The 26,906-nt window shown below is 37.1% G+C and overlaps 1 protein-coding gene across 1 annotated transcript in view; it reads right to left on the bottom strand.

The window, feature by feature from the left end:
- LOC103729747 (protein dopey-1) overlaps positions 1–26,906 on the bottom strand; it is a 70,002-nt gene that overhangs the window by 16,510 nt on the left and 26,586 nt on the right. The window contains exons 13-28 of the mRNA XM_017796825.2: positions 26,675–26,827; positions 25,899–25,996; positions 23,824–24,083; positions 20,270–22,256; positions 19,012–19,123; positions 18,746–18,928; positions 16,619–16,744; positions 14,226–14,360; positions 11,989–12,044; positions 10,865–10,969; positions 5,988–6,054; positions 5,203–5,347; positions 4,967–5,046; positions 2,351–2,460; positions 1,601–1,750; positions 1,420–1,481 (exon numbers count right to left, since the gene is read on the bottom strand). Of these exons, the coding sequence (XP_017652314.1) occupies positions 1,420–1,481; positions 1,601–1,750; positions 2,351–2,460; positions 4,967–5,046; positions 5,203–5,347; positions 5,988–6,054; positions 10,865–10,969; positions 11,989–12,044; positions 14,226–14,360; positions 16,619–16,744; positions 18,746–18,928; positions 19,012–19,123; positions 20,270–22,256; positions 23,824–24,083; positions 25,899–25,996; positions 26,675–26,827 (3,829 nt within the window). The remainder of the gene's footprint in view (positions 1–1,419; positions 1,482–1,600; positions 1,751–2,350; positions 2,461–4,966; positions 5,047–5,202; positions 5,348–5,987; positions 6,055–10,864; positions 10,970–11,988; positions 12,045–14,225; positions 14,361–16,618; positions 16,745–18,745; positions 18,929–19,011; positions 19,124–20,269; positions 22,257–23,823; positions 24,084–25,898; positions 25,997–26,674; positions 26,828–26,906) is intronic.

Raw genomic sequence — 26,906 nt, 5'->3', positions numbered from 1 at the left:
TTTCCAGAAAGGTCTAGCTTGGTCTAGCCTCCTGCCTTCCTCATGTTCAGTTCCTGGTCGTGGCTCACTCTGCTACGGCGACAATGTCTTGCTGGCTATGACACGAACTCACCAAGTTTGCACCTCAAGACCTTTGTAACTTTTGTTCCCTATGCCTAGAATATTCTACTCCTAGGAATGCTTGGCTTCCTTAGTTGCATATCAAATATGAGCTCTCTGGCTGTTGCTTAAAATCTGTCATACAAGGCTCTAGTTTATATCCTTTACAACTTAATTTCATAATTTAAAAAATTTTTATAAATGTCTACATAATAGCTGGCCCACTGTTATCATTCAATAAATTGGTGGATACATGAATTTGAAATTTAGAACCACTCTAAGAAAACAAGTGAAGAAGCAACATGGTCCCCTTCTCCAGAGAAAAGTAGCTTGGGATGAAGAAAAATTTTAGTTCAATAATTAAAAAAAATTTTTTGACATGGTCTCCCTAGTCCCAGCCTGCCTGGAAGTCACTATGTGGATGAAGCTTGATCTCACAGAGAGATCTGCCTGCCTCTGCCTCCTAAGGGCTGGGATTAAAGGCATGCACCACCATGCCTGGCATCAAACTTATCCAGTCAACAATTATTGAGTGCTTATTATGTGCCAGTTCTAGGCTGCTACTGGGCAAATTGATATGTCCCTTTCTCCTGCTCAGAGTCTCCAAAGGATAACTTTACCTGTTACCACTAGGTTATCCCCCATAAGAAGACTCACATCATTATATAAGATGATGGGTTTCACTAGGACCTCTTCATGCATTTGCATCTTGTACTTTCTTCTCACACTAGCATTACATTCTCTTATCCTGACCAAGTCTCCAATTCAAACCTACATAGTCCGACTTCTACTTCTGCATCTTTCTGCTGCTGTTTTGAGTCAGACACTTGTTATACAGCCTAGCTGGTCCTCAACCTGTGATTTTTACATCTTGCCTCTCAAGTGCTGGGATTATAGCTATGCAGTCCCACAGTAGCTTTTACAGCATTAAAAACAAAACAAAGCAAAACAAAACAAAACAAAACAAAATATGCATACAAGGGAAAAAATGCTATATTTGTCTTTGAGTCCATTATATTCCCATAGGAGAATACGTATAACTTAAAGAGCTAATTCAGTAGTGTTTTGGTTGTTGTTGTTGTTTGTTTGTATGTTTTTGACAGGGTCTCCCTGTAGCCCCAGCCTGCCTGGAACTTACTATGTAAAGCAGGCTGGCCTAATCTCACAGAGATCTGCCTGCCCCTACCTCCTGAATGCTGGGATTAAACATATGCACCACCATGCCTGGTGTCTAATTCAGTAGTTTTCAGAAAAGAGAATAGTATATATTAATAATAAATTATGTACAAGAAACTCTTGCTTGGTTGCCACAATACTCACTCATCAAATCTCTAAATGTTGTCTTGTCATGTGTCATCAGATTGTCCATAATTGCTCTCCAACTGAAAGACATTAAAGATTATCATATATCATTAAGATCTTACTCTTATTAAGGCTTCTAACTCTGCCAGACAGTAAGTGGTATCAGCAGACCATGTTGAGTGAAAGCAAGAGGACTTACTGATTAACACAAGAGGCATCCATCTGAAAGAAACTGGGATCCATGAAAAGGTCAAAGGCTTCTTTTTTCCAGGCTCTCCGTGTGTACTGATACCCACTAAGACTGCTGAGCAGCTGGACACAGGCTCGGTAACTAGGAGCATTATGTGCACTGTACAGAAAAAACCAAAGTAATGTCTATGTTTTCATTTCAGTCATCACCTTGAGTTTTATGAGGATTCAGATTTACATAGAACACTGATGTACAGACACAAAATAGTAGGTGCCATAAGAGAAAAACATGGAAATTAAAAAAAATATATATTGTACTGGTTAATTTCTGTCAACATGGTACAAACTAGAGTCACTTTTGAAGAGGGAACTTCAACTGAGGAATTTTCTGTACTGGACTGGCTAGTTAAATGATGCAGGAGGGTCCAGCCCGCTGTGGGTGGTACCATCTCTGAGTAGGTGGGCCTGGGTAGTATAAAAAAAGTACCTGAGAAGCTGGAAGCAAGAGACTATCCTCCATGGTCTCTGCGTTAGCTCCTGCCTCCAGGTTCCTCCCTTGAGATCTGCCCTGACTTCCCTCAGTGGTGGACTGTGACATGAAATAAGCCCTTTCCTCCCCAGGAACAGAGAAGTAAACTAGAACAATTATTATTATGATTCAAGTTAAGACTAACATCATTCTTTAATGCCAAAAACAGCAATAAGGGGACAGAGTTTATAACAAGATATGAATTAATTAAAAACTAAAATCGTACTGTACCTGTGATTTCGGAGGTAGGGCACAACATAATGCATAATGTTCACAAGTAAAGGAATAACGCGCTCCTTTTCATCACTGTAGAAAACCATATCCAAAAGATGAGCCAACACCTGAAAACACAGAAATGAAATAATCTATGAGCTGAAACTGGTATCACTGATGGCATTGATTTTCAACTTGTAGGAAAATCTAAAATACTTAAAATCAGGAAAATATACATTGAGATTTGCCTAAATCATTTTTATATTAATGGTTTCTATTATGATTTTTTTTGGTCTGTATGATGTGGTAACCATATACATATATATATATATATATATATGATATAAATATGGACAAATTTTGGTATTCTCAACTGAGACAGGGAAGTATAAAAATAGTTTGGAACTCTTCTTGTGTGACGGTGAGTAAAAATTGAATTTATGACACAACCTCAGTATTCTTTTTCCTGATTTGTTTAAAAGGAGGTTTGAAAACATCCAAAGTAACTGGCCTTGTTCCTTTAATCCCAACTCAGTCAATCAACAGTTACACAGATTCATATTGTTCTATCCTCTGTATGACTCAGTGTCCACATTTGTAAGAGGCAAAAAATGACATGCATAGCCATGTACATCAGGCTGGAAAAAACAGAATGGATATAAAAATGTTTGCTAATCTATAAATGTTTTACCACCTCCACTCCTCCTCAGCATAAGCAGATACAAAACCCATTTTCTTTCTTAAAAACTAACAACCAAAAACCCCTACCTTTTTAAAAAAGAAGGGAATAAGAAACAGTTTATTCTGAGCCAAATCTGAATGACTAAGGTCCAGAAACATGAACTCAGATTGTACTGAGTAACACGTTCTCTCATGGGTAGTTTAATGAACTTTTATAGTTATGTAACAAAAAGGAAGCCATAAATCAAAGGCTTTGGTGGGGAAAAATAGGCAAGCAGGTTACAAAAAGCCTCTATTAGAGGTTTGAGATGTTATCTGAAGACATTCATAGCTAGTGATCTGTTCCATTTAATATATTCCAAAAAGTTTCATGTGATAGTTATGAAGCATTCTACAGATTCACTGAAATCTCTATCAAAATATCAATGTCATTGTTCAAAGAAACAGACAAAATAACCTATAATTCACAGAAAACACAAAAGACCCTGATTAGTCAAAGCAATACTGAGCATCACAATACTTGACTTCAAACTGTGCACAAAAACCATAGTACCAGAATTGGAATGGTAGTGGCACAAGAACAGACATATAGACCAATGGAATAGAAAACAGAGGAATTAACCCACATCGCTACAGTCATACGATTCTTGACAAAGATACCAAAAGGTGGACAAAAGACTTTTTAACAAGTAGTGCTGGGAAAATCTGATACCCACATGTAGAAGACTGAAACTAGATCAACTCAAAGAGGAAGACCCGGTGTTAAGACCTGAAATGCTGAAACTACTAGAGAAAATCTGAGACGGTTGACAGAGCTTTCTGAATAGGTCTCTAATAGCTCAGGAAATAATTGTAGAACTGACAAACTGGATTGTATCAAATTAAAAAAAAACTACTGCACAGCAAAAGAAACAACCAGAGCGACAAAATACAGAGTGGGAGAATGTCTTTGAAACCATTCATATGACAGATGATTAACACTAGAATATATAAAGAACTCAAAAAAAAAAAAAAATTAAACACCAAGAAGCAAAATGGGCACTCAGTAAAATGGGCAAATGAACTGAAGACACTTTTCAAATGAATGAATACAAATGGCCAATAAACAATAATAATAAAAAAAAACTAACACCTTTAGCCGCCGGGGAAATGCAAATCAAAAGTACACTGAGATTCTGTCTCACCACAGTCAGAACAACTACCATCAGAAATGGGAAAAAAAAATGTCAACAAGGATGCAGGGGTGTGATGTGATGGGAGTGTAAGGCAAAACCCCTTTTACACACTGTTAGGAATATAAATAATCCAGTCACTATGGAAATCTAGTATGGAAGTTTCTCAAAAAATTAAAAATATATGTCTGAAAAATAGTGTATGGGGTGAAAGAACAGGATCTTAAGTTATATCACAATCATTTACCAAACAAAATACTACAAATACAGACAAGGTCAAAACTCTGTATCTGAGGCTGGAGGGGGGCGGGGAGGGATGTGTGACTCAGTGAGTTAAGTGCCTGCTGCACAAGCAGAAAGATGGAGTTCGGATCCTCAGCATCCACACAGAAGCTGTGTGTGGTAGTATCCGTAACCCTGGTACTACAGGGCTGAGACAGTTCCCCAAAACGGCTGGCCAGCCATTCCAGCAGAATCAGTGTACTTCATGTTCAGTGAAGAGATCCTGTCTCAAAAAATAAAAGGTGGGAAATGATGGAGGAGGACATCTGGTCACCACATGCACATGTGTATGTGCATACCTGCACACATATGTGCACATGCACAGAAACATGTACTTATGCACACACTATAGCTAAGCTTATATTTAGTAATTCTAAACAGTGATTTCTAGAAGTACAAAATGGTCTGGAAATTAAAAACTTCTCTATGAGAATTTCCTGTTGATATTTACTATGGGATTGATCGCTTGAATGTGCATGTGAAAACACTTAAAGTTTACCTCTGAGAGCAATGTCAGTGCATGGACACTATACACAGAGGGAGTTATGTTTGAGGTTTCCGTTGCAGGTGACAGCATATCTAAATAAAAGACAGGTAAAGATACTGATTAGTATTTTCCCATTGATAAAAGCTTCTAGCTAGTGAAAAACAGGATGAGGTTATGTAATAGGGCTAACAAAAACACTGCTTAGCAGATACATGCCTAGAGAGATGAAGGCTAAACGAGAGCAATACCTTCAACATCAGGTTCCAAGTTGGTTCCATCTACCATTATTTTGGGAGAAGGTTTAACTTCCAGATTTCGTCGCAGCCATGTTGTTTGCTCCAGAGAAGAGCCGGCAATTGCCCCAATAGCATCTACTATTTTATGGGTCACATCCTAAAGAAACAAGAACCACTATATTTGTGTGCACACACATATAAAGTAGCTATGAACTTTTGAAGCTTATTTTCTGACAATAGATATTTTTTAATACATTTTCCACCATCCCCCCATCCCCCCCACCCCCCAAAATGGTCTCACGTAACCTAGGCTGGCCTCAAACTCATAAGGTAGCAAATAATGGCCTTGGATTCTGATCTTCCCACCTCCATCTCGTAGACACGAGCCACCACCCATAGTATATTGTTATATTTTAATATAATATACACTTGAGAGATGGCTCAGCGGTTAAGAGCAATGACTGAATACTCTTGCAGAAGACCTGGATTTGATTCTCAGCACACACATGGCAGCTAACAACTGTCCCTAACTCTAGTTCCAAGGGATCTGATACCTTCTTCTGACTTCCCCAGGTATTGCAAACACGGGTGTACTTACATACATGTAGGCAATACAATTACACACAAAATAAAAATAATAAATAGAATATAAAAATATAATAGCCACTCTTGATTTTTACAGAATGTTCCTAGCTGGGAAAAACATCACAGATTATCTTATATGACTCTCCTAATTTCAACTTGATGACGTTTATAAAATAAAATCTTGCAACAACCACGAATTCAGAATGCCTTACCTGAAGGTCTCTTTGGTCTTTTTTATTTTCCAAACTAGGATTTTTCATAATAAACTCATTCAGAACCCTAAAAGAACCATTTTAAAAACAAACAAAAAGTATCAGTCTAAAGAAAATGATGCTGTGTAATTTCTCACAATAAGTGGCTTCTGTGGTCTCAATTTCTAATCATTAATGTTAAATGAATGCATGAAAAGATACAGAGAATGATGTAAAGAATGGCATTATTTGTGAGTGCTCCAATCTGGAAGAAATCCTCATATCCAACAACAGTAGGAAGAGAGACAAAATGTGGCATAAGATACTAAACAGCAATAATAATAAATCAATTATAGCTATGCAAGTTAGAATGGATGAAACTGATTATTTATAAGCAACATTACTACTTTCATATTGAGACAACCACTTATTAAAAGAAAAGAGATGAGTTTATGGTAAAGTGGTTTCACTCAAATTATGTGTGTTGGGTGAAGGAAGCCATGCACAAAAGAAGAATTATTTGTATATGTTAACAGTTGAAAGGCAAGGCAAAAATCCATCTGTGGTACTAAAATACTGGTTATCTCTGGGGAGACAAAGGGATACTAACTGGGATGGATTGGAAGGAACACATAGTAATTTATTTCCTAATCTGAGCTGTGATTATAGAATCGGCATGCTCACCTTTTACATACTCTGTATTTGTGAAGCCACCTACTAATTATTTTACATTCCAGTAGAAAAGGGAAAAAAAATAATAAAATCTCCACCAAACATAATATAACAGAGATGGTTTCTTATCATGTAAAACATAAATTTAATACTTTGAGGAAAAAATTCTATTCTATTTCTGCCAAACACGTGGTGGAGCACATCTTTAATCCCAGCACTTGGGAGGCAGAGGCAGGTGGATATTTGTGAATTCGAGGCAAGTCTGGTCTACACAGCGAGTTCCAAGCCAGCTGGGGCTACAAGAGACCCTGTCTCAAAAAGACAACAACAACAAAAAATGCTATTTCTAACATTTGCAAAGACTTCTACTCAATATTTTACTTTATTTAAAAGGTTAACCTCAAGTATAATTATTTCCAAACTAATATGCAAAGAGTAGCCATATTAATTTCTATTTTGTAATTAGGAACTTTTAGAGCATGAGTGCAATTGTTGGCAAAAACTAAACTATTAGTAGTTATGAGATAAAATTAAATTCCTATTGTAGATGAAATGTTAAAATGCCATTTAGTCAAAATAAACACATGTTAAAAGCAGAAAAAAAGTAAAACCTTGTGGGGGAGAAGGCATAAATTGTAACCAATGATTTTATTCTATTTTTAGAGAAAGGGTCTCACTGTATAGTCCTAGCTGGGCTGGAACTTACTCTGTAGACCAGGCTGGTCTTCAACTTACAGAGATCCACCTGCCTCCCCCTCCCAAGTACTGGTATTAAAGGAGTGTGCCACCATGCACGGCAGTAGTTTTAATTATTTATGGAATTACTTAGAAGGGTTATTTGGTGATAACTTCTCGGTGATTCTTATATAAGTTACATAAGCACGTAGGAGTCTTGCTTGGAAGATGGGAAAACAGCCTGGTTTATGTATGTAATGAAGGTTACCGAGATGAAGGTTAGAACTTGGAATTATAAGAACCTGAAATCTTCATGAACTTGTTCTGCTCTAGTGACTACACTTAACCTCTCTCTCCTCATCAGCTATGTTAACAATCTTTGATACAGGATTATATACACTAAGTCTACTGCTTAAAAGTCTTCCAGGTTTAAGGATAATTTTCAAAACAGAGAGCTTGAGGGTCCAGGGATCCCAATGATTGTGGAAATTCTGGAGCAGGAGCTCTAGCATACTAAGCTTAGGTTGGGACCTGAGTGTTACTCCACTACTTCACGTGGATCCTCCTTAAGTTTTCTCCATTGTCCTGACACCTTTCTGCTTCCTGATGAAAGATTATGTCTCACATTTACCAGAATACTTGAGACCACCTTATTGAAGAACCCTCACATTCCTTCCCCATTACTTCAAAGACCATAGATTGCCACACTAAAGCCATTATTTTTTTAATAAGGGCAGAAACTAGGTCTGTGTATATGGAATCTACATGTATCAAATCACCAAAGTTACATAAGTTAACTAAAAGTTCACTGTATTGTGTTGCTTTTATACCCATGCAATATATATTGGTTGTATGGATTATTAATGACATTATTGGACTAAGGTAATGTTAAAGGTTGAAAATAAAAGGTTGAAAAAAAAAGAAGTCTATATAATCTCCTCCCCTATGTCCTAAAACAGTCCCTTCAAACGTAGTGTGCACATGTCACTTGAGGACCTTGTTAAAGTGCAGATTCTAATGCAGGCACCTGAGGCTCTACATTTCTAAGAAGCAACCAGGTGATCCCAATGCTGCTAGGTGGAATATCAGACACTTAGCAGCAAAGTCTTAGAGAAAATGAACCTTTTCCCTGGCTCATACTCACCAATTCTTATCCTTTAGCTCCATCGAATGTCCCTCAAATCTGGTGCTATCAATGAATCTAGATAATCTATAATCTTTTGTGACTCATACTCCATTTCAACAATACTTATTAATGGCCAGGCACTGTTCTAAGAATTTAACAAATAAGACTCCTTTCAATCCTTACAACTACCTTATCAAACAGGCACTAGTATTGTTCCCAATTTACAGAGGAAAGGTTAAATAACCTGTCAAAGGTCACACGGGATAAATAAAGGAGCTGAGATCTAAAGGAGGCCAGGATCAACTTCAGAGTCTGCTATCAAGCCCCTAACATTCTCAGGCATTTCTTACCATTAAAATGTTATCTTCTAGCTGGGCGTAGTGGCACACACCTTTAATCCCGGCACCTGGGAGGCAGAGGCAGGTGGATCTCTGTGGGTTCAAGGCCAGCCTGGTCTACATAGTGAGTTCCAGGACAGCTGGGGCTACAGGGAGCCCCTGTCTCAAAAAGACTAAAAAAAAAAAAAGTTATCTTCTTTAATATTTTATTTATTATTTTTATTTTATGTGTATGAGTGTAATGCCTGCATGTAAGTAAGTGCACCCATGTTGTGCAATGCCCGCAGAGGACAGAAGAGGCCATTGGACCCCCTGGAACTGGAGTTACAGACAGTTGTTAGCTGCTATGTGGGTGCTGGGATTCGAAACTGGGTCTTTTGCAAGAATAGTCAGTGTTCTTAACCGCTGAGCCACCTCTCCAGCCCCTGAAATGTTATCTTCTAAGCTACATTTCCTCCTGCCTTTTTGCATGTCTTTTTCTTTTTTCATGATTAAATATTTTCAAATAAAAAAATCCACTTACTTCCATTCCATTCCTTTGCTGTTAATCTCTCTGCTTTTACCCCTTTCTAGTAAATCAGCAGTGCTCCTTGAACTCATCAACAATCACAGCTTCATATTAGTCCTCATCTGTTCAACTTCTCTGAAAGGGGCTACCTGTCCTCTTTACCTTTTATCTTGAGCATACTCATGTGTGTGAGTGAGGATGTGTGTGTGCATGGCTAGAGAGTGGAGGTCAGAGGACAACCGTGGGTGGAGGTCCTCATCTTCCGCCATGTTTGAGACATAGTTTTGTTCTTGTTTTCTGTGCATGCCAGACTAGCTGACCCACAAGCTTCCAAAGGATTCTCCTGTCTCTGCCTTCAATCTTGCCATAGGCGTTCTGGGATTATAGACATACTCATGCTCAGCTTTACATGGGTTCTGGGGAGCCAACCTTCGATCTTCATGCTTGCACTGCAAGTGTTCGATCCATCCAGCTATCTCCCCAGCCCCTTCTTAAGCTACCTTTGCATGCCACACTGAATAAACCCAGCTTTCTTCTCATTTTCTGATACTTCCTTTTAGAGTTCCTTGGCTGGCCCTGCTGTCATCTTTATTTTATTCTTTAAATCCTGCCATCAGTAATTCATACCTTCTCACCTTCCACCTTAAATACAATTCCTAGCCCTCTGATCATGAGGAGCATCATGCCCCTCCTTACAATCCAGTCTCCCCTTTATTACCAAATTTCTCCAATGAAATTCAAGCTCCTTCCCCAGGCAGCTCTCATCTCCCTTTGGATCCACCCTATGTCCCACCACTGTACTGCCTGTGCCACACCATCACTAAACCAGATGATGTAGCTTGCCCCAGCATACCATTTCCCTGCCTATTTTCATAAAGGCTTTCTGCTCTTAACATTTTGATTGCCTAAGCACTTACTTATCAGGGATGGACCTATCACGATCTCCAACCTAGTCACTTCCCAGGATGATGCTTGCTGTGAATAAGGTAAGGGTGACTGGTGTTAACCAAATAATCACAGGAATTATTTGGAAATAATAATAAACTTCAAGGCACAAAAAGAAATGGAGTTTTATCAACTGCTTATGTTTAGGGTCTACCACAAATTCAGCTCGTCTATGAAACTTTTAGCTATTGTGCATTCACTCTCCCATTTCTAGCCCACATTCCTTCCCTACTAACCCAAAATGGCCACTGTTCTAACAGTGTGTGTTAAGTACACTCACATCTTGTACATCTCTAAACACACATTGTTCCCTCCCTTCGTCTAGTTATAGACCTCATATATCTAGTTTTGTACCTTGAGAATCTTATGAGTAGGAGAGACCATACAGCCACTCAAAACATATTTTTCAGGAATTAAGACAGTAAAGATTATGCTTTTATTTAAAATTTTATATATACATATATATGTATGTATGCATGTATGTGTGTGTGAATGTCACATGTATACATATGCATATTTGTGTGTGTGGTGCTAGGGATTGAACTCAGGTTCTTCTACATAATAAGCATGTGTTCTACTTAAGTATTTTTCTAATCTTTTAAGATAATACATTTTTACATGAGACTATACTTACCCAAGTATAAGAAACTGCCCTGGGGCAGGAAGACTTAGTTGTATAGAGTCTTTTAGAAGTATCAACAGTGATGTCCAGCTATCCACTAAATTGGGCACTGGGATTCTGCAAGATGAACAGTTTGCATAATATAGAAAGCCATGGCAAACCTTAACTTTCCTCAAGTCTTCCTACAGTCCTTAACATACTTTTCTATTAATTTCTCTAAAATATTCTCAATTTTTATAGACTGTGACAGGACAAAGCTCGTAAAATATTTGTATTTTTTACTAATATAAGGGGGAAAAACCCTAAGCACACGTAAAATAATGTGATTTTGTAATCTAAAATTTTGCTATAGAAATCTATCACATGAACTCTAAAGAGTAAAATACAACATAATAATTCTCAGTTTAATTGCAGTCAATCTACCCTGAATACCAGGTCTCTCACCTGTAAAGAAATTAACATCATTTCTGCTCCATTCTGACCCCAATTTGTCTGACTTAAATCCAGATTTTATTCAGTCCTTGCACTAAGTCACCATTAACCCAAATGTACCAAAATGATTTTATAAATGCTAGTCACAAATCACAAAAGGATGTGAAGTCTGATGATGAAAATGGGATTAACCCATTAAGAAAGATTAAGATTCAGGTTCTTAAGGAAGAATTTTATTAAAATTCAAGCCTACTACCTCCTGTTCAGCAGTCAGCTAAAAACAAAACTGAACACCAAACAAGAAGTATTTTCAAATTATTCCCAACTTCTTTTTAAGGTACTCAGACTGGAATACTACACATTCTCCTATATTAATTAATATTCAATTCAGTGACAACAAACGCGACTTCAAGAGAAGGTTTGGTCAGATGATTTCCTTACAATTCAGTGATTTAATATCTGGGTATCTTCAACATTTTTAGAGTGTAGGATTTGCACAGTGCCTTCATTAGATTATCCATGATTTCTACTAACATAGACATAAACCATGTTTCTGCAATAGTATTTCTGTTTTGACATTTTGAGGAAGTAACAGCAACAAAAGCTAACTAGCTACTTTTAGAAAAGGTTTGAGCTTTTCCTTGTAGATTCCTAACAGTACACATTGTGACTGCAGTAAGGAGAGATCCACATCAGTCTCTTACCTTTGAATATAAGCATAGAAAAACTGAAGCATGCAGACTTCCAAAGAAAGATGTTTCTATAAATAAAAGAAATTAATTTTATAGTGAAGAAAAATGCTGCCTTTGCTTTTTCATTGTTGCAACTGCTCTGACTCTTCGTACAAGTTTTTAAATAAAATATTAAACAAAATCAAATACATGCTAGCTTATCATTTTAAAAACCATGCAGCGTTTTTCCTATTTAATAGGAAAATTTTATAATACAAGAGCTACTTAAGACATAGAAAATAGAAGGAATGGAAAAACTCTTCAACTATTTTCCCATATGTCAAAAACTAATATATACTCCAAGCCACTTAAAAAATACATTTTATTTATTTTTATTTTTATGTGTATGTGTATTGCTTGCATGTACATAAGTGCACCCATGTTGTGCCGTGCCCATGGAGGTCAGAAGAGGGTGTTGGATCCCCTGGAACTGGAGTTATGGACAGTTGTTAGCACCATGTGGGTAACAGGAACCAAAAGTGGGTCCTCTAAAGAACAGTCAATGCTCTCAACCACTGAACCATCTCTCCAGCCCCTACACTAGCTACTTTTATATATTTAATATTAATATTTAAAAAGCAGTGCTGAATATAGCATAAAATAAAAAGAATACACCTGCCCTTGGAAGTCAGTAAGGGAGAGAAAAAAAGAAATACATTAATGTTCATTGATATTTAGCAATTTTTTTTTTGTTGTTCCAATTGTTTTTACAGACATTTTCTCCTTTTACAGAAAGAAAAATCTAGTTCTGGTGCATTCAGTGTAAGGGGAAGATCTGTTGTAGAGGCAGCCTGGGTTTTGTTTCAATAGCCCTCATATACAGCTCACATCTGCCTCACAGTATTGTGGAATCGAGCTTTTCAACATAATCTAAAAGTCTCAAGACCAGTGCTCCAGAGAAGCTTTCAGAATGGTCAGGTGATTACTGAAACAGCTAATGAAGAACTGGGTGCTTGACCCTAGGCTTAATCCCTCAGCACCACAAAAAAGTCAGTAAATCACTGACTGTTCACAAGTATCATTTTCCTTAGGCAATTCAAAAAACAATGGAAGAATAAAACATTTTTTTAGATATATACAATAATTCTTTTAAAGGTATGATATGATTATATCTGTTTGGCATATTTCAAAGTCTGTAGTAGACAAATCTAGGAAAATATGACCTTTTGGTATTGCTTGAACAAAAAAGTAGATCAGAGACATTCCTAAATGTCCTAATTTGTAGATGTGATTGCCTAATTAAAAACTAAGCAATGTGAGTACAGAAATGATGCCATGCATTTTTGGTAGCCATCTGAAGGGAACAAAAGTCCATAAGAATCATTAAGGTCTGACAACATGGTGCTGATATGGATATCTAAAGCGAGTCATCTAAAGATGGCTGACACTGGATGTCTAGGGAACTATGAGTCAGCTAAATGTGGCTAACATTAGGTTCCTGAGAACCCAGAGTAAGCAATGGTGTAATCCATTACAGAGACAATTTTGTTTTTTAAAAAACGCCACAATTGTGTGAATTTTGCATACTCTTGAGATTAAGGAGCATGCATTTGCCTGCATGTGTGACTACCTGTGTGCAGGTATGTGCCTGGGTGCCTGACAGCCTTTTGACCTGAGTGCCAATGAATAAAGTATGCACATCTGCCTACTGCTTCTCACCTTCTCTTCAACCTCCCAGCCTCTGGGTACCCTCCTTCCTTGGCTTTGGCGCTCAGACCTCACACTCTCCCAAAGCACAGTATTGTACAGGATCAGGAAAGATCTAGTACTTGACTATGGCAAAATCTGGGATTTTGAGACGGCCTCTCTGTAGCCCCAGCTGGCCTGGAATTCACTATGGAGATCAGGGTGGCCTTGATCTCACAGAGAGCTACCTGCCTCTGTCTCCAGTGCTGGGATTAAAGGCATGTGCCACCATACCGAGTGTTTCTGTGTTCTTCTTACTGAGCAGATAAATCTCTACTAACAATCTAGTCCCACAGTTCCTGATCACCTCTGATTCATGTATGGAGAACCGTTAGCTGTTCTTCACTGGCTGTGGAAATGATCAGACTAGCAAGAAATTGCAGATGTTAATATTTTTATTTAAGAAGTGATGTGCAGTAATCTCTGAAATCTGCATGATAATCACATTAAAATTACTATACATAAAAATACAGCATCATTTCTCAAATTGAATTATAATCAAAAGCAAAGAAAAGCTTTCTTACCTTGTCCTTGGCTATGGCTGGAGGTTGCTTTAAAACTTCTTTCACAGTCTGGATAACAGTCTCTGCTCTCATGACACTGATGGAGCGAACCAGTTCTACTAGTAAAAGCTGTTCCTCACTGGCTGCAGGAATGACCTGGAGAACACATCATAGTATTTAAGGGGCACTTATGAAGGGGCTTGCATATGTAAATCTTTTAAGGAATTCATAGAATAGGAGAATATTTTATGACCCCTTTCATCATATAAGTCCTTAGACAATTTGAGGTAAATTTTAATTTTTTAAATCAATACTATACATGTATATCACTTCAAAAAATAAAAATTCAGGTTGCTAAGACTGTTCAGTAGGCAAAGGTGTTTATCACCAAGCCTGACTACCTGAGTTCAATCCCCAACACCCACAGGATAGAAGGAGAGAGCTCTCATATTGTTTTCTGGCCTCCATGTGTGCACCGTGTCATGTGTAAATCCACACACACACTCAAATAAAAAAAATAAAAATTTAAAAATTAAAAAAGAATCAAAATCAAACAGGACAAGAACCCTTACAGGAAAACAAGGGCAGCACCTGCCCTGTCTGCTCCTATACCCTACAGCAGCTGTGCTCCATTCTAGTTATTTTCTAATATTTTAAACGTCACAGAGATTAGCTATCGCCATCTTGTCCAAAGACAAGGATTTCATTTCCTTGCAGGGCTGTGCCTCTCCTCAGCACTCTTATCATCTAGGCAGTGTCTAGAGTCCATCCATGCTGTGATGTGTCACACTGTCACTGCATTTTCTTTCTTGTACAGCTGTTTTTCTACCTAGAGCTGAAAAAATGCTTGTTGGGCTTTGCTTTATTTTCTGTTAAAAATGTATGCTGAAGTTGTCCTCCTGTCTTCACACTCACAAATGTAGATCTGCACCCCCAACACACACACACACACACACACACACACACACACACACCCCAAAAAAGAGAAAAAAAACCTTTCATCCTTAAATGCTCAGACAATGGAAACTCTGATAAACACTTCAGTATTCAAGTAATTAACCTAATACATTTTTCTTCTTTCTCTTAAGCTTCTCCTCGAGACACCTCTGCTGGACATCCTTCTCTTCTAGCCTGAATTGGAACTCTCTAGGGTTGCTATAAACTTCATACTGATGCCTGTCCTCCTTGTCATCATGAACAAAGAGTGAACTGATGGTCTTTATTTTAGGGAAGGATAGGGCTGAACATGCCTTAAGTAAGAGTTTGGCTGGCTACAGAAGTATATGTGCAGACTAATATCCCACAAACATTTCCAGTGTTGCTACGATCAAGTCTTACTACTATTCCTTTGAATGGGATAGGATTTTTTATAAGATGCTAACATCTTCTCTTTATCACCCAGTGTTCCTAAAATGACATACTGAATTTCTGTGTAGCTATAGTTTCAGAGTGCTGAGCAAAACCTGAACATTTATTTCCTTTACCTTTGAAGTTTTCTTCTGCAGCTTGATGTTAAGCATCCAGTATTACTCCCTCCTTTTCAAAATTCCTTTTCTCTTATTTTCCTTATCTTTAAACTTACATTCCGCTTCTCACGTTTACTGCTTTCTTTGTTACAGAGTTAAAATACAAGAAGCATTTTATTTTTAAATGGACTTTCTGTTCCATATAGTACCTACTATTAAATCCTCAAATGGAAAATTATGTAATATGACAGACATACTTATTTTCCTTACTTCAGGAATGTCAAAATATCCATAATGTGAAATTCACAAAAAATAGCAAATCAGAAACTTGTAGGTGTATCAATCACATATTTGGCATCAAAAGGATTTAATGGCATTACTACTCATATGTCACGATTAATACCAATGGAAAATAGTTTTTTTTAAATATTTCAAACAATAAAATTTTCACTCATACAATTCAGTCAAAACCAATATATGAATGACATTTAGAACCATTAACTACTTAAGGTACCAGGTAATGAAAAACTACATTAAAGACAAAAAATTTCTCCATATCCTTGCTTTCTGAAATTTACAAAACACATCATATTATAATTCCTGCTTAAAATACAGTAACAGGTTTAGTATCACAAATTTCTCTTTCTGTGTCATTAATACTTCCCCCTACCCAGTGCTGAGTGGAACTCATGGCCTTGTGCATTGGAGGCAAGTACTCTAGCACTCAACTATATCTCTAATCCTAAATAGTATCTTTTATACTTGATATGAAAGTTGTAATGAGAAACTGAGGCAGCAGCAGGCAAACTTTTTCTTTTCTACTTCCTACCACAGGCCAAAAGTAACCTATGCAGAGTTAAAAATCTGCACATACTCACAAAATGAAATAAATTAGCATGTGGAAAAAAAGCAGCAAAGGTTTAAGGATGGATAATACAAGCACAATACCTTGGCTCGAGTAGTGGTTTTGTTCTGTCTTCTTTCATTCCATACGAATGCAATGGCAGCCATGAAATGAACACCGTGATTCATTGAAATGGGTCCCAATAATTCCAGAATTTGTTGTCTCAGGTTCTGAAATAATTTAACCAAATTTCAAGTGAAATTAAAACATCAAATAACTAGACAAAACATTTAATTCAGTAAGAGCAGAGAAACCCTTCATCATGTAGAGTTGTTGCTGGGCACAGTGCTACAGACCTGTAATCTCTGCACTCCGGAAGCTGATGCAGGAGGATCAGGAGTTCAAGGCAAGCCTAGGCTACAGCGTAAAACTCTGCCTCAAAACAAACAAACATGCTACAACCATGAGTGTTTTCATTATAAAAGAAAATAAATTCTGTAAATGACAACTATCACTGTGAATTAATACTAGAAAAACAGAAAATATGACAAGTTGATTCATTTAAAGAGTAGTTATTCCATAATTATAAAACATCTTGTGTTTTATACTCAAGTGAAATGAAACAAACAAAAACAGCACAGTTTAGGGGCTAGAGAGATGGCTCAGCAGTTAAGAGCACTGACTGCTCTTGCAGAGGACCCGGGTTCGATCGCAGCACCCACATGGCGGCTACGAATGATCCTTAACTCCAGTTCCAGGGAAATCCGAAGCCCTCTTCTGACTTCCACAGCATTGCATGACACGGGTGCACTCACATACATGCAGGCAATATGACACATGAAATAAAAATAATAAAATACTTAAAAAAAGCACAGTTTAATTCAAGTATCAGTGCTTAAATAAATGCCCTACTCAATGTATTCCCATGAATCCCAGTCCTAGGTGATGGAGTCCAGGGTAAGATAAGGCTATTGACTGATGTTAAATGAGTAACCTGGCAGTTAATAACATCAACATAATGTTTAAAAAATAAAGTAAAAACATGAAAAATACTAGAGAACAAAGAAGAAAAAAAATTCAACCATTAATCTTTTCATCCTGCTATGATCGTAAACTGCAGATAATATATTTTGCATCAGTGGAAATAATTACACAATTAGATAACATGTTTTTTTTCCACCAAACTTTGGAGAATTCTTTTCATCCAGTTAAGTATTTCAAAACAACAATAAACTATTGTTTAAACTATTTAATGAATAAACTGTTGGCCAAATGATGCAACAACTTTAGAGGTTAATTTACCCATTCCTTTATTTATTGTTTAGGCGCCTCTTAGTCATTAATGTTGTAATAAACACTGTGTGTAACTTTTAAGTAGCTTAGAATTCATTTCTGAAGTAGTTTACTATGTCAAAGTGTCAAAGAGTATGAAATCTTTTTTTTTTTTTTTTTGAGATAATGTGTCACCATGTAGCCAGAACTTGACAGGTAGCTCAGGATGTTCTCAAACTCATGATTCTCTTATGTCAGCCTAGGATTAACTAGCATGTGCCACCATACAAGGCTTGACTATGAAACTCTGAGTTCTCTGTACATAGTGCTAACCTATTTGCCAGGAAAGTAATGCATGTCAAAAATGTCAATTTAAAATATACTGAAAAAGGAAGCTGGGTGTGGTGGTTCACACTTTTAATCCCAGCACTCAGGAGGCAGAGGCAAGCTGATCTCTGTGCCAGCCTGCTCTATATAGTGCATTCCAGGAGGGCTGGGGCTAGGGAGATCATACCAAACAAACAAAACAAAATGTATTTTAAAAAAGAAGAAAGTTACAACATATAAGAATGACTCAAAAACATATCATAAGGAAGATACTAGATATAAAAGTATTAACTTACTTCTATTAAATGCTCAAAAAATCACATTCATACATAGAGGCTAGATTTGCTGACTGGGGTTGGGTATGGGAATAGAGAGGGGTTAAGCAGTAGAAGATGCAACTGAAAACTGGATTGTGATAATTTCATAACTTTGTACATTTGTTGAAAAAAATATACTGAATGCATACTTAAAATGGTGAATGCTGTGATGTGTCAACCACATAGCAACAAAACTACCTGATGATTACTCAGTCTACACAGAATGTCATATTATCCACACATTTTGAATGTAATTTTGAGGAAAGTCCTCAACTTGGCTCTTGAGCTCTATAGATGAAGTGTGAGTTGTCGAACCTTTGCAGCTCCAAGATTCATAGTGGTAACAGATGCAGATGCAGTAGCTGTCATCTTTTCTGAAGCATCAGCCTGATGCAATATGCTCCAAAGCAGAGTCACAGAGGACAGGATCATGTGAAGGACTGAGAGGACTCCACTACGTGCTTCAAATAGGTGTTTTTGGTCTACACTGACCAAAAGCTGTTAAGTAGCAAAAAAGACTAATTATTCACTGAGTGGGGATTTACTGACCCCATAGCCTTTAAATATTTATGAAGCCTTACTTGATGATACTGTGTAGTTGGATCCAACAAACAGTAATGGATAATGGCTGTGATCCCTTCTAAAAGAGTAAGAATCATATCTGGAGGAATAATTGATGCCATCCACAGAGGCCTGAAATAAAATGTATTCCATACAAGTTCTATGAAAGCACAATTCATATCCAGTAAATGCTGAGCACACAGCAGACACACAGTAGGTGCTCAATAATAGATGAATAAGAATATGTAAAAAACAATAGATGAATAAACAACTAAAAGAATACAACAGGGCTCACTAACTGCACTGGAGTTCTTTTTAGCTGAAGAACTGTATATGCAATAAACACATATCACCACTGTGAAGCTCCATCTCCTGAGGACTGTCAGGCAAATCTGCTGAGGTTTGACAGACAGCAGTCTACTATATATTTGCCTAACTTTCCAAAGATCAGTTTTGAACATGGTTAAGATACCAATGGAGTTAGTCACCAAACCAGGAAAATTCAAAACAAGAATTAAATGGAGAATTCTATTTAAAACTTTAAATTGGAGGCTAGCAAGATGGCTCAGTGGTTAACAGCACTGGGTACTCTTACAGAGGACCTTGGTTCAGTTTCCAGCACCCACACGGCAGCTAACAACAATCTGTAACTCCAGATCCAGAGGCTCTGACGCCCTCTTCTGACATTACATGCATGTGGTACACTTACATACATGCAGACAAAACACCATATACATAAAGGAAAAACAAATTATAAAAAATTTAAAAAATTATAAAAAATTTAAATTAATTTAGGCTGCAAATTAATTTTTGTTTAAGTAATGTACCAGATAAAGACCAAAAAATCTTTTCTGAATTTCCTATTATTTTTGCTAGTTGAGTTAAACGAACATCAAATTTAATGTCAATCCTTGAAAGAAAGAAAAAAAGAGGCCTGTTTATTTCTTCTCTACAAACAGTCTCTAGACTGTTTATTTTCTTATTTAGATTTTTTAATTAATATTCACTAAAATATTAAGGGCTGAACATTTTTTTTTACAAAAAATGGCATACTATTTTCAATTTACTGAAAGCCACTATTTCATTTTTTATTTACTGTTATATATACAACATATATATGTGGTACTAGGGATCAAATTGTTGAGTCTTATGCAGCTAAATACCCACTTTATCACTGAGCTTGACATTGTGCCCTACCGAAACTTTGACCATTTTTTAACATTTAAGCAGGCATATATGAAAAATGTCGATGAAAGCAAGTTAAAAATAAATCCTTACCTACTATCAGATAATCCTGTTTCGTATTTGTACTGTTGAATTAGATTATCCAAATTTCTGCACAGCTGTAATGTCACAGAAACCACTACTCTCTGCAGAACTTTCCCCATATAAGGCAGAGTAGACGTGATTAAGCCAATCCATTGCGGATGCATCTTACAAGCACAGTGCTGATGCAAAGCTCTTATCACCGCACATAGGAACATGCCTTGACATGTGATTGGTTGAGCATGCAAGTACTGAAGGGAAGTCATGGGCTGATGGGGACTGATGTGTTCCAGGTCAGACACAACAAAATCAAAACCTGTTTCATTTTCTTCAGGAATAGTCATCACCCGGTGTTCTAGAACAATCAGCCTCTGAAGCACCCTAAGAAGCTGTGACTGGAGGGTGCTGCCATTGTCAAATTCATCTTCTGAGAAATTGATGAGGCTGTCCTCTGAGAAACCTTCTTCCACAGAAACCATGTTCTTACCTGTCATTTTTTCACTATGCCATTTCTGTACACTGAAGATAGATGACAGTAAACAATGGAGAATCACTTTCTGAACTTTGCACTTAGATAACATATCAGAGATAAAACTAGGGAAACCCTTTGCTGAGCTTTCTATTACTTTTGCTAGCTCAGTAAAGAGGAGAGTCAAGATTTCTATGCTCATCATCTGCATGTTTCGATTGCCTATTAAGTCTTGGGTCGTGACCTTGACATGAGTTGGGTAATGGCTACGCATATAATATAAACAGAGAGAAATAAGAATTTCAATGTACATAGAACTCCGGAAGTTGTGATTTGAGTCCACTGGAATGTGACTATAAAAGTCTTTGCCCATAACAGAGATCCGATGTCTGGCCAACAGATTCTGAAGCAGAGACAACTGAGGAGTATATGCATTATTTACACTAGTGGTTGAAATGGCATTTACAAAAGCAATGGGGTTAGTTTTCAAGATGGCTTTGATGGCAGAGAATGCATATAGAGTCCTTGATGAATCATATAGCTGGAGATACAGGAGCACATGTTGGTAAAGAGGATGGATGTTGAAATTGGGAGACTTCCGTGATCCTGGAGAACCCATGTCACTCTCAATTTCAGAAATTTCTCCCTCTCCACAGCTATACCAGTTCTCTAAGTCCAGGCCATCACTAAAGAATACACTAGTTTGCTTCAGTTTTTCACTTGAAGCTTTTTTCTTATCCTCATCCTTTTTTCTGGCAAGTTTTACTTTGGGTTTTGCTCCTGGCTGTTTACCGGATTCCTTAACTATTGTTTCCTTCTCTGAGATTTTTTCAGATAATTTTTCTTTGAAGCTGAATTGAATACTACTGTGACTCCTCTGTCTAGACTTGGTTTCTGTGGAAACAGAAGAATCATGGAGCATCTGTGTGGTTCCTGAAATGCAAGGTGAGGAGCTATTTCTGGCGATCCCACTGGCCAAGCACTCACAGCCTTCCTCTGCAGACACAGATAGGAACTGAGGACTGTCATCGCTCAGCAAAGCACTCTGACTCTGTTGAGTGACCTGACCTTCATTTTTGGTGGCCTCTTTACCTAGGTCCAAGTCACTACTTTTTGGGGGCAGAGATTCAATTTCCAGCTCTGATGTAACTGATGTTGATTCTGCTTCAAGGCTACTCACAACTTTACCTATCAGGTCAAACACCACCTGCTGAATATCATCATCTGGGGAGCTTGACTTTGGCATGTGAGATTCCTCATGAGCATGCACATTCTCAGAGTCAACCTCGTAACTGAAGGTGTCCCCAGCAGATGACTGTGAACACCCAGAGTCAGAGCTCTCAAGTATTTCTACCTGCTGATCAGGAAGATCAAGATCAGACACAACCATTGGAATTGTCTCACTGCTGGTGCTTAGGAGGGACAGTCTGTCACTCAATGGATTAACAGTTAGACTGAAATTCTCTATTTCGTCCATGGTAAGTGGCTTTTCACTATTTTCTTTTGAAGCAATGAGGTGAACTTGGCTTACTGGAGCATGACACAAATAGAAAAGGAAGAAAAATACAAAATATATTAAGATAATTAAAATGGAGAAAGACCAAATTCAAGATTTGTAATCATTATTTTCATCACCTACTTGTATTTTCTGATTAAAATTATATTTCATTATCTTAAACTTTTCTTTTTCTTTTTTTTGGTCTTTTTGAGACGGTCTCCCTGTAGCCCCAGTTGGCCTAGAACTCACTATGTAGACCAGGCTGGCCTTGAACTTACAGAGATCGGCCTGTTTCTGCCTCCCCAGTGCTGGGATTAAAGGAGTGCGCCATCATGCTGGCTATCTTAAACCTTTTAAGTTAGGTGATTTTGTAGATGATGTATTGCAATTTGTAGCTTAATGACAACGCACATTTAACAAATGAAACATTTGCTTTTCTCCCCAAAATAAGACACCCTTTTTAATTTCAGGTTAAAATTTGCTTTGTTCCCTGTGTAGTACTTATGTTGCTTCCAAGAATTCAAATAATATATAGTTTAATATTTAAATAACCTCTTTGATTTTAATAAAAATTCAACAAATTCATTTCTATGCTTTTTGGGGGCAGAATACATTAATGTTTTAGAATAGGTCTCAGTGCTGTATGCATAGTATAAATTAAATGCTATTAAATTCCTGGTACCTCAGGTGAAGTCTGAGACTGATCTTAGAGAAGTGAGAATTCAGTTAGTTGAGAACTGTGGCAGGTACAGTACTACCACTGCTTACTGGGGGTAAGCAGGGTAGAGCAAGCCCTTAGAACATCCAGAGTAAGCAGTAAAAACAGAAGCTAAAAGGACCCAGGACTGTACAAAAATACACTAGAAAAAGAAAAGGAGTGTGATGGTTTGACTCCAGCCTCACTGTGCACTAGCTGTGGGACTTAAAAGAAAAACCAAAGTCTCCTAAACATCAAGCTTGATTAGTAAAAGAACCTTTTTCACTATTGACCACATAGGATTATTTGTCAAAAAACAGAAATAAGATACGTCTTTTTTGGCCCTATAGTATAATATGGGGCTATAATGACTTTGTAGAGGGCTTTTCTCAACAGTTTGTAAAGGCTTGACTTTGTAGCAACAGCAGTGAATATTAAATACCATACACAATCATGACTGTAAATAATGCTCAAAATAAAGCTCTCAGAGATGGACAATTATTATTCCCATTTTATAGATGAGGAAAATGAAATGTAATTACACATACAATGCACATTGTAGGCTTCCTATAAATTCCCTACAAGTATATACAGAGTCTTTGTGGGATCTGGATTGCTACATAAATTCTAAGGCAATTTCCATAGAAACTGAAGGGTATCTCTTACCACAGCTGTGCTTGATGAAAGTCACTCACAAACAAGATCTAAGAACTCTAAGATTATTGATGAAGCATATTTTGACCTAGCCAGATGGAACTTCTAACACATGCGAACAGGAAGAAATAAGTCAAGGTGAAAATCCCATAGGCAATCCTCTTGTCAATCACTGTTAGGACCACAACTGACTTTATTGTAATAACTTAATTCTAATTAGAGGTGTTTTATTTCCATGTGATATTCACCATTGCTGCAGGCAAAATTTTGCATGAAATGTTTGTCACTTTCCTCTCCTGGATAGCAAGGAGTCTTGTTCCAGTAACGTTCTGCTTGTACACGCTGCACTGAAACCCTCTGAGTTTTTGGATGAAGCAGGAGCAACAGCAATGGTTCCAACACTCTTGCGATATCATGTCTCTGCAGGACTTGATTCAACCAGGCTTGTCCCACAGAGCTAGTAGAACCATCAAGACTGTTAAGGCTGTCTAACATGATGAACAGTGACCTAAAATAAACACCAGTAATAAAACAAACAACAAACCAATTATAGTATTAATATTTCTATTGTTACTATAAGATGTATGTAAGTTAATCATTTAACATCCTCATTCTCTGGGGTAAATTTTCACCATGGCATACGAAGTAAACACTCCGAGATGCATCCCTATTCCTTCTCTTCCCCCCCTTTTTTTTTTTTTTTTTTCTACTTTGCTTTTAAACTCTGAGACAGGATTTAAAAAAATTTTTTTTCTAATTTTTATTTATTTTTTGTGTGTATGATATCTGCATGTGTGTAAGTGCACCCATGTCATGCAATGCCAGAGGAGGTCAGAGAGCACTGAACTCCAGTTCTGTAACCCCTGGAACTGGAGTTATGGATGGTGGTTAGCTGCCATGTGGGTGCTGGGAATTGAATTCGGGTCCTCTGCAAGAGCAGCCAGTGCTTTTAATCACTGAACCATCTCTCCAGATAGGATCTTGATAACTTTTTTAGGCTGGCCTCAAACTTGCACTTACCCTGTTGAAGCCTCGGAAAAAGCTCAGATTATAGGTCTGTGTTCCAAGGCCTGCTTGCAATTTTATAATCTTAATCACAGTAATATGATGAATAGGAGAAAATAGTTTTGCCTTTCTTATATATTTCATAAAGTACATATAATAAAAATACATATTTAAGCTGGGCATGGTGGCACATGCCTTTAATATTACCACTCGGGAGGCAGAGGCAGGTAGATCTCTGCGAGTTTGAGACCAGCCTGGTCTACCTAGTGAGTTCCAGGTCAGCTGTCTCAAAAAATATATTTAAAATATTATAAGCAAACATTACTTTTATAGGATAAGTGCTATACAATAGAAAAACGTGTAATCACTATTATTTCACTGATATCAAGTACTAAACTTTCTACAATTCAAAGCTATTTCCATGATGATAAAGACTACTTTGCTCCTAATTCTCTTTGAGACTCAAAGGTATGTGCTTAATTCAAGAAAAGACACTCTGCAATAGGTCTGAGGTATAGTTTGAAAACAGAAAAGCTAAGATTCAGATCTTGGGAAGCAACTTAACTTTAATGAACTTCAGCTTCCATATCTTACAAATAAAACAGGTAGTTGTCACGTTAGAAACTTATTTATAAGATGTTTTGCTCAAGGCCTGGTTCATTACATGGGTTCACTATATGGCTCAACAGAAAACCATCTAAAGATGGTGGTGCTGGTTGAAAGCAGTGGCTAATCCAAAGACTGTAAGCACAGTTGGACTTGTGGTCACTTTTAAAGTCCTACAGGTAAGACTGCTAGCTTATGACAATAAATGAATCTACCTTAGAATTAATACAAATCTGATATTTGAAGTATGAATCACTCCAGTTGCTTTTAGGCCTAGATAAGCCATGTCACCCTCTGGTGACTACATGTTCTGTAATCCATGGAAGGAGTCTACTTTCAGTCACATATTTTAGTAAGTCCGATTCAGGCAGAAGATTGAAAAGCACTTAGTTTGTTACATGTAGTTTCAATGAATGTGAATGTAGATTCAAGAAGACTGGATATATTGCTATAACCGTGTCATCTTAGAATTGTGCTTAGCACACTGAACAGTCCAATCAATGAAAGGAAGGAACACTTGGTACTACAGAAGTTAGAAATGAAAGGTGGGTGGCTAAGTGACACTAGCAAGATTTCAATATAACCGATTTCAGAATAACTAATCAACTCTACATAAAATGTACAAATTCCTATTTGTTACCCTAGCCAAACTAGGCAGAGGATTCAAGAAGAGACATCTGACTACAAAATATGAATATAAAATATAACCAACCTGTCAAAAGAACGTGCAAAAGATGACTTATTTATATGAAGATCCCTTGTTAGATGCCAAAGAACTGCAAACTTTGCATGTGCTTCCATCCTAATTTTCTGAGAAATACGGGAGATTAAATTAATTTCTTCTCAACTGAGGATGATTAAGTGATTTTAGTAAAATCAAAGTAACTACTCCACAGTACTCAATTATATACTGCATTAAACTTTTAGCACATTATTTTAGCAGAATCAAACAAAATATCTGCATAGACACAGAAATATTAAGTCTAAAGAAGTCTAAAGGGTCATCTTACCTGTGCTGGTTAGTTTTTATTGTCAACCTGACATAACCTAGAGTTACCAGGGAAGAGGGATAAATATATAGCTTATAATATAACTAACCCATTATTTTATTTCACATATATTAGTTAATATATTAATAGTTCCATAACTGAAGTCACTGGTTCTATTTTACATGACCTAAGAACTCAGACCTGAAAAAGCTTTAATTATCTTACTACACTGGTATCCTGAATCAAGAAATAAATTCAGCATTTGAATTTAGATTATTTGAATTTCTGTATCATTGATGGCATTTATTAAAAAATTTTCCTCTAAAGAGCGGGACATATTTACTCTCAAGATACAAATATTACTCTGAACAAAGCTATATTATCACTTATTCAGATGCATGCTATAATAATTTTCCTGGGGAATTTCCTTAATTTATCTTTTGGCATAGTATCTGTGTGTTTGCATGCATGCGTGCAGGATGAGAAGGGAAGGGCTTACCTTATCTTTATGGGTTAACTGCTGACTTATAACATCCTCACAGATGCTAGAAGAAGGAACTAAGTTATGTAACTGATAAAACAGCTCCACACTCTTCTGATGGTGCTGAGGTGTCCCATCTCCCAGTTGGTCCCACAATGTCAAAGCTACATGCTAAAGAAAAATATGTGACAGTGACTGTATTACAAAATCTTAAATAAAAATATGTTTAACATTCTTACTAGGTACAAAT

Source organism: Nannospalax galili, unplaced genomic scaffold (genome assembly GCF_000622305.1).
Source record: "Nannospalax galili isolate Female #2095 unplaced genomic scaffold, S.galili_v1.0 scaffold2893, whole genome shotgun sequence".
In the NCBI taxonomy this organism is placed as follows: Eukaryota; Metazoa; Chordata; class Mammalia; order Rodentia; family Spalacidae; genus Nannospalax; species Nannospalax galili.
The sequence above is the reverse complement of the archived record's forward strand: the minus strand, read 5'-3'. Positions and strand labels throughout refer to the sequence as shown.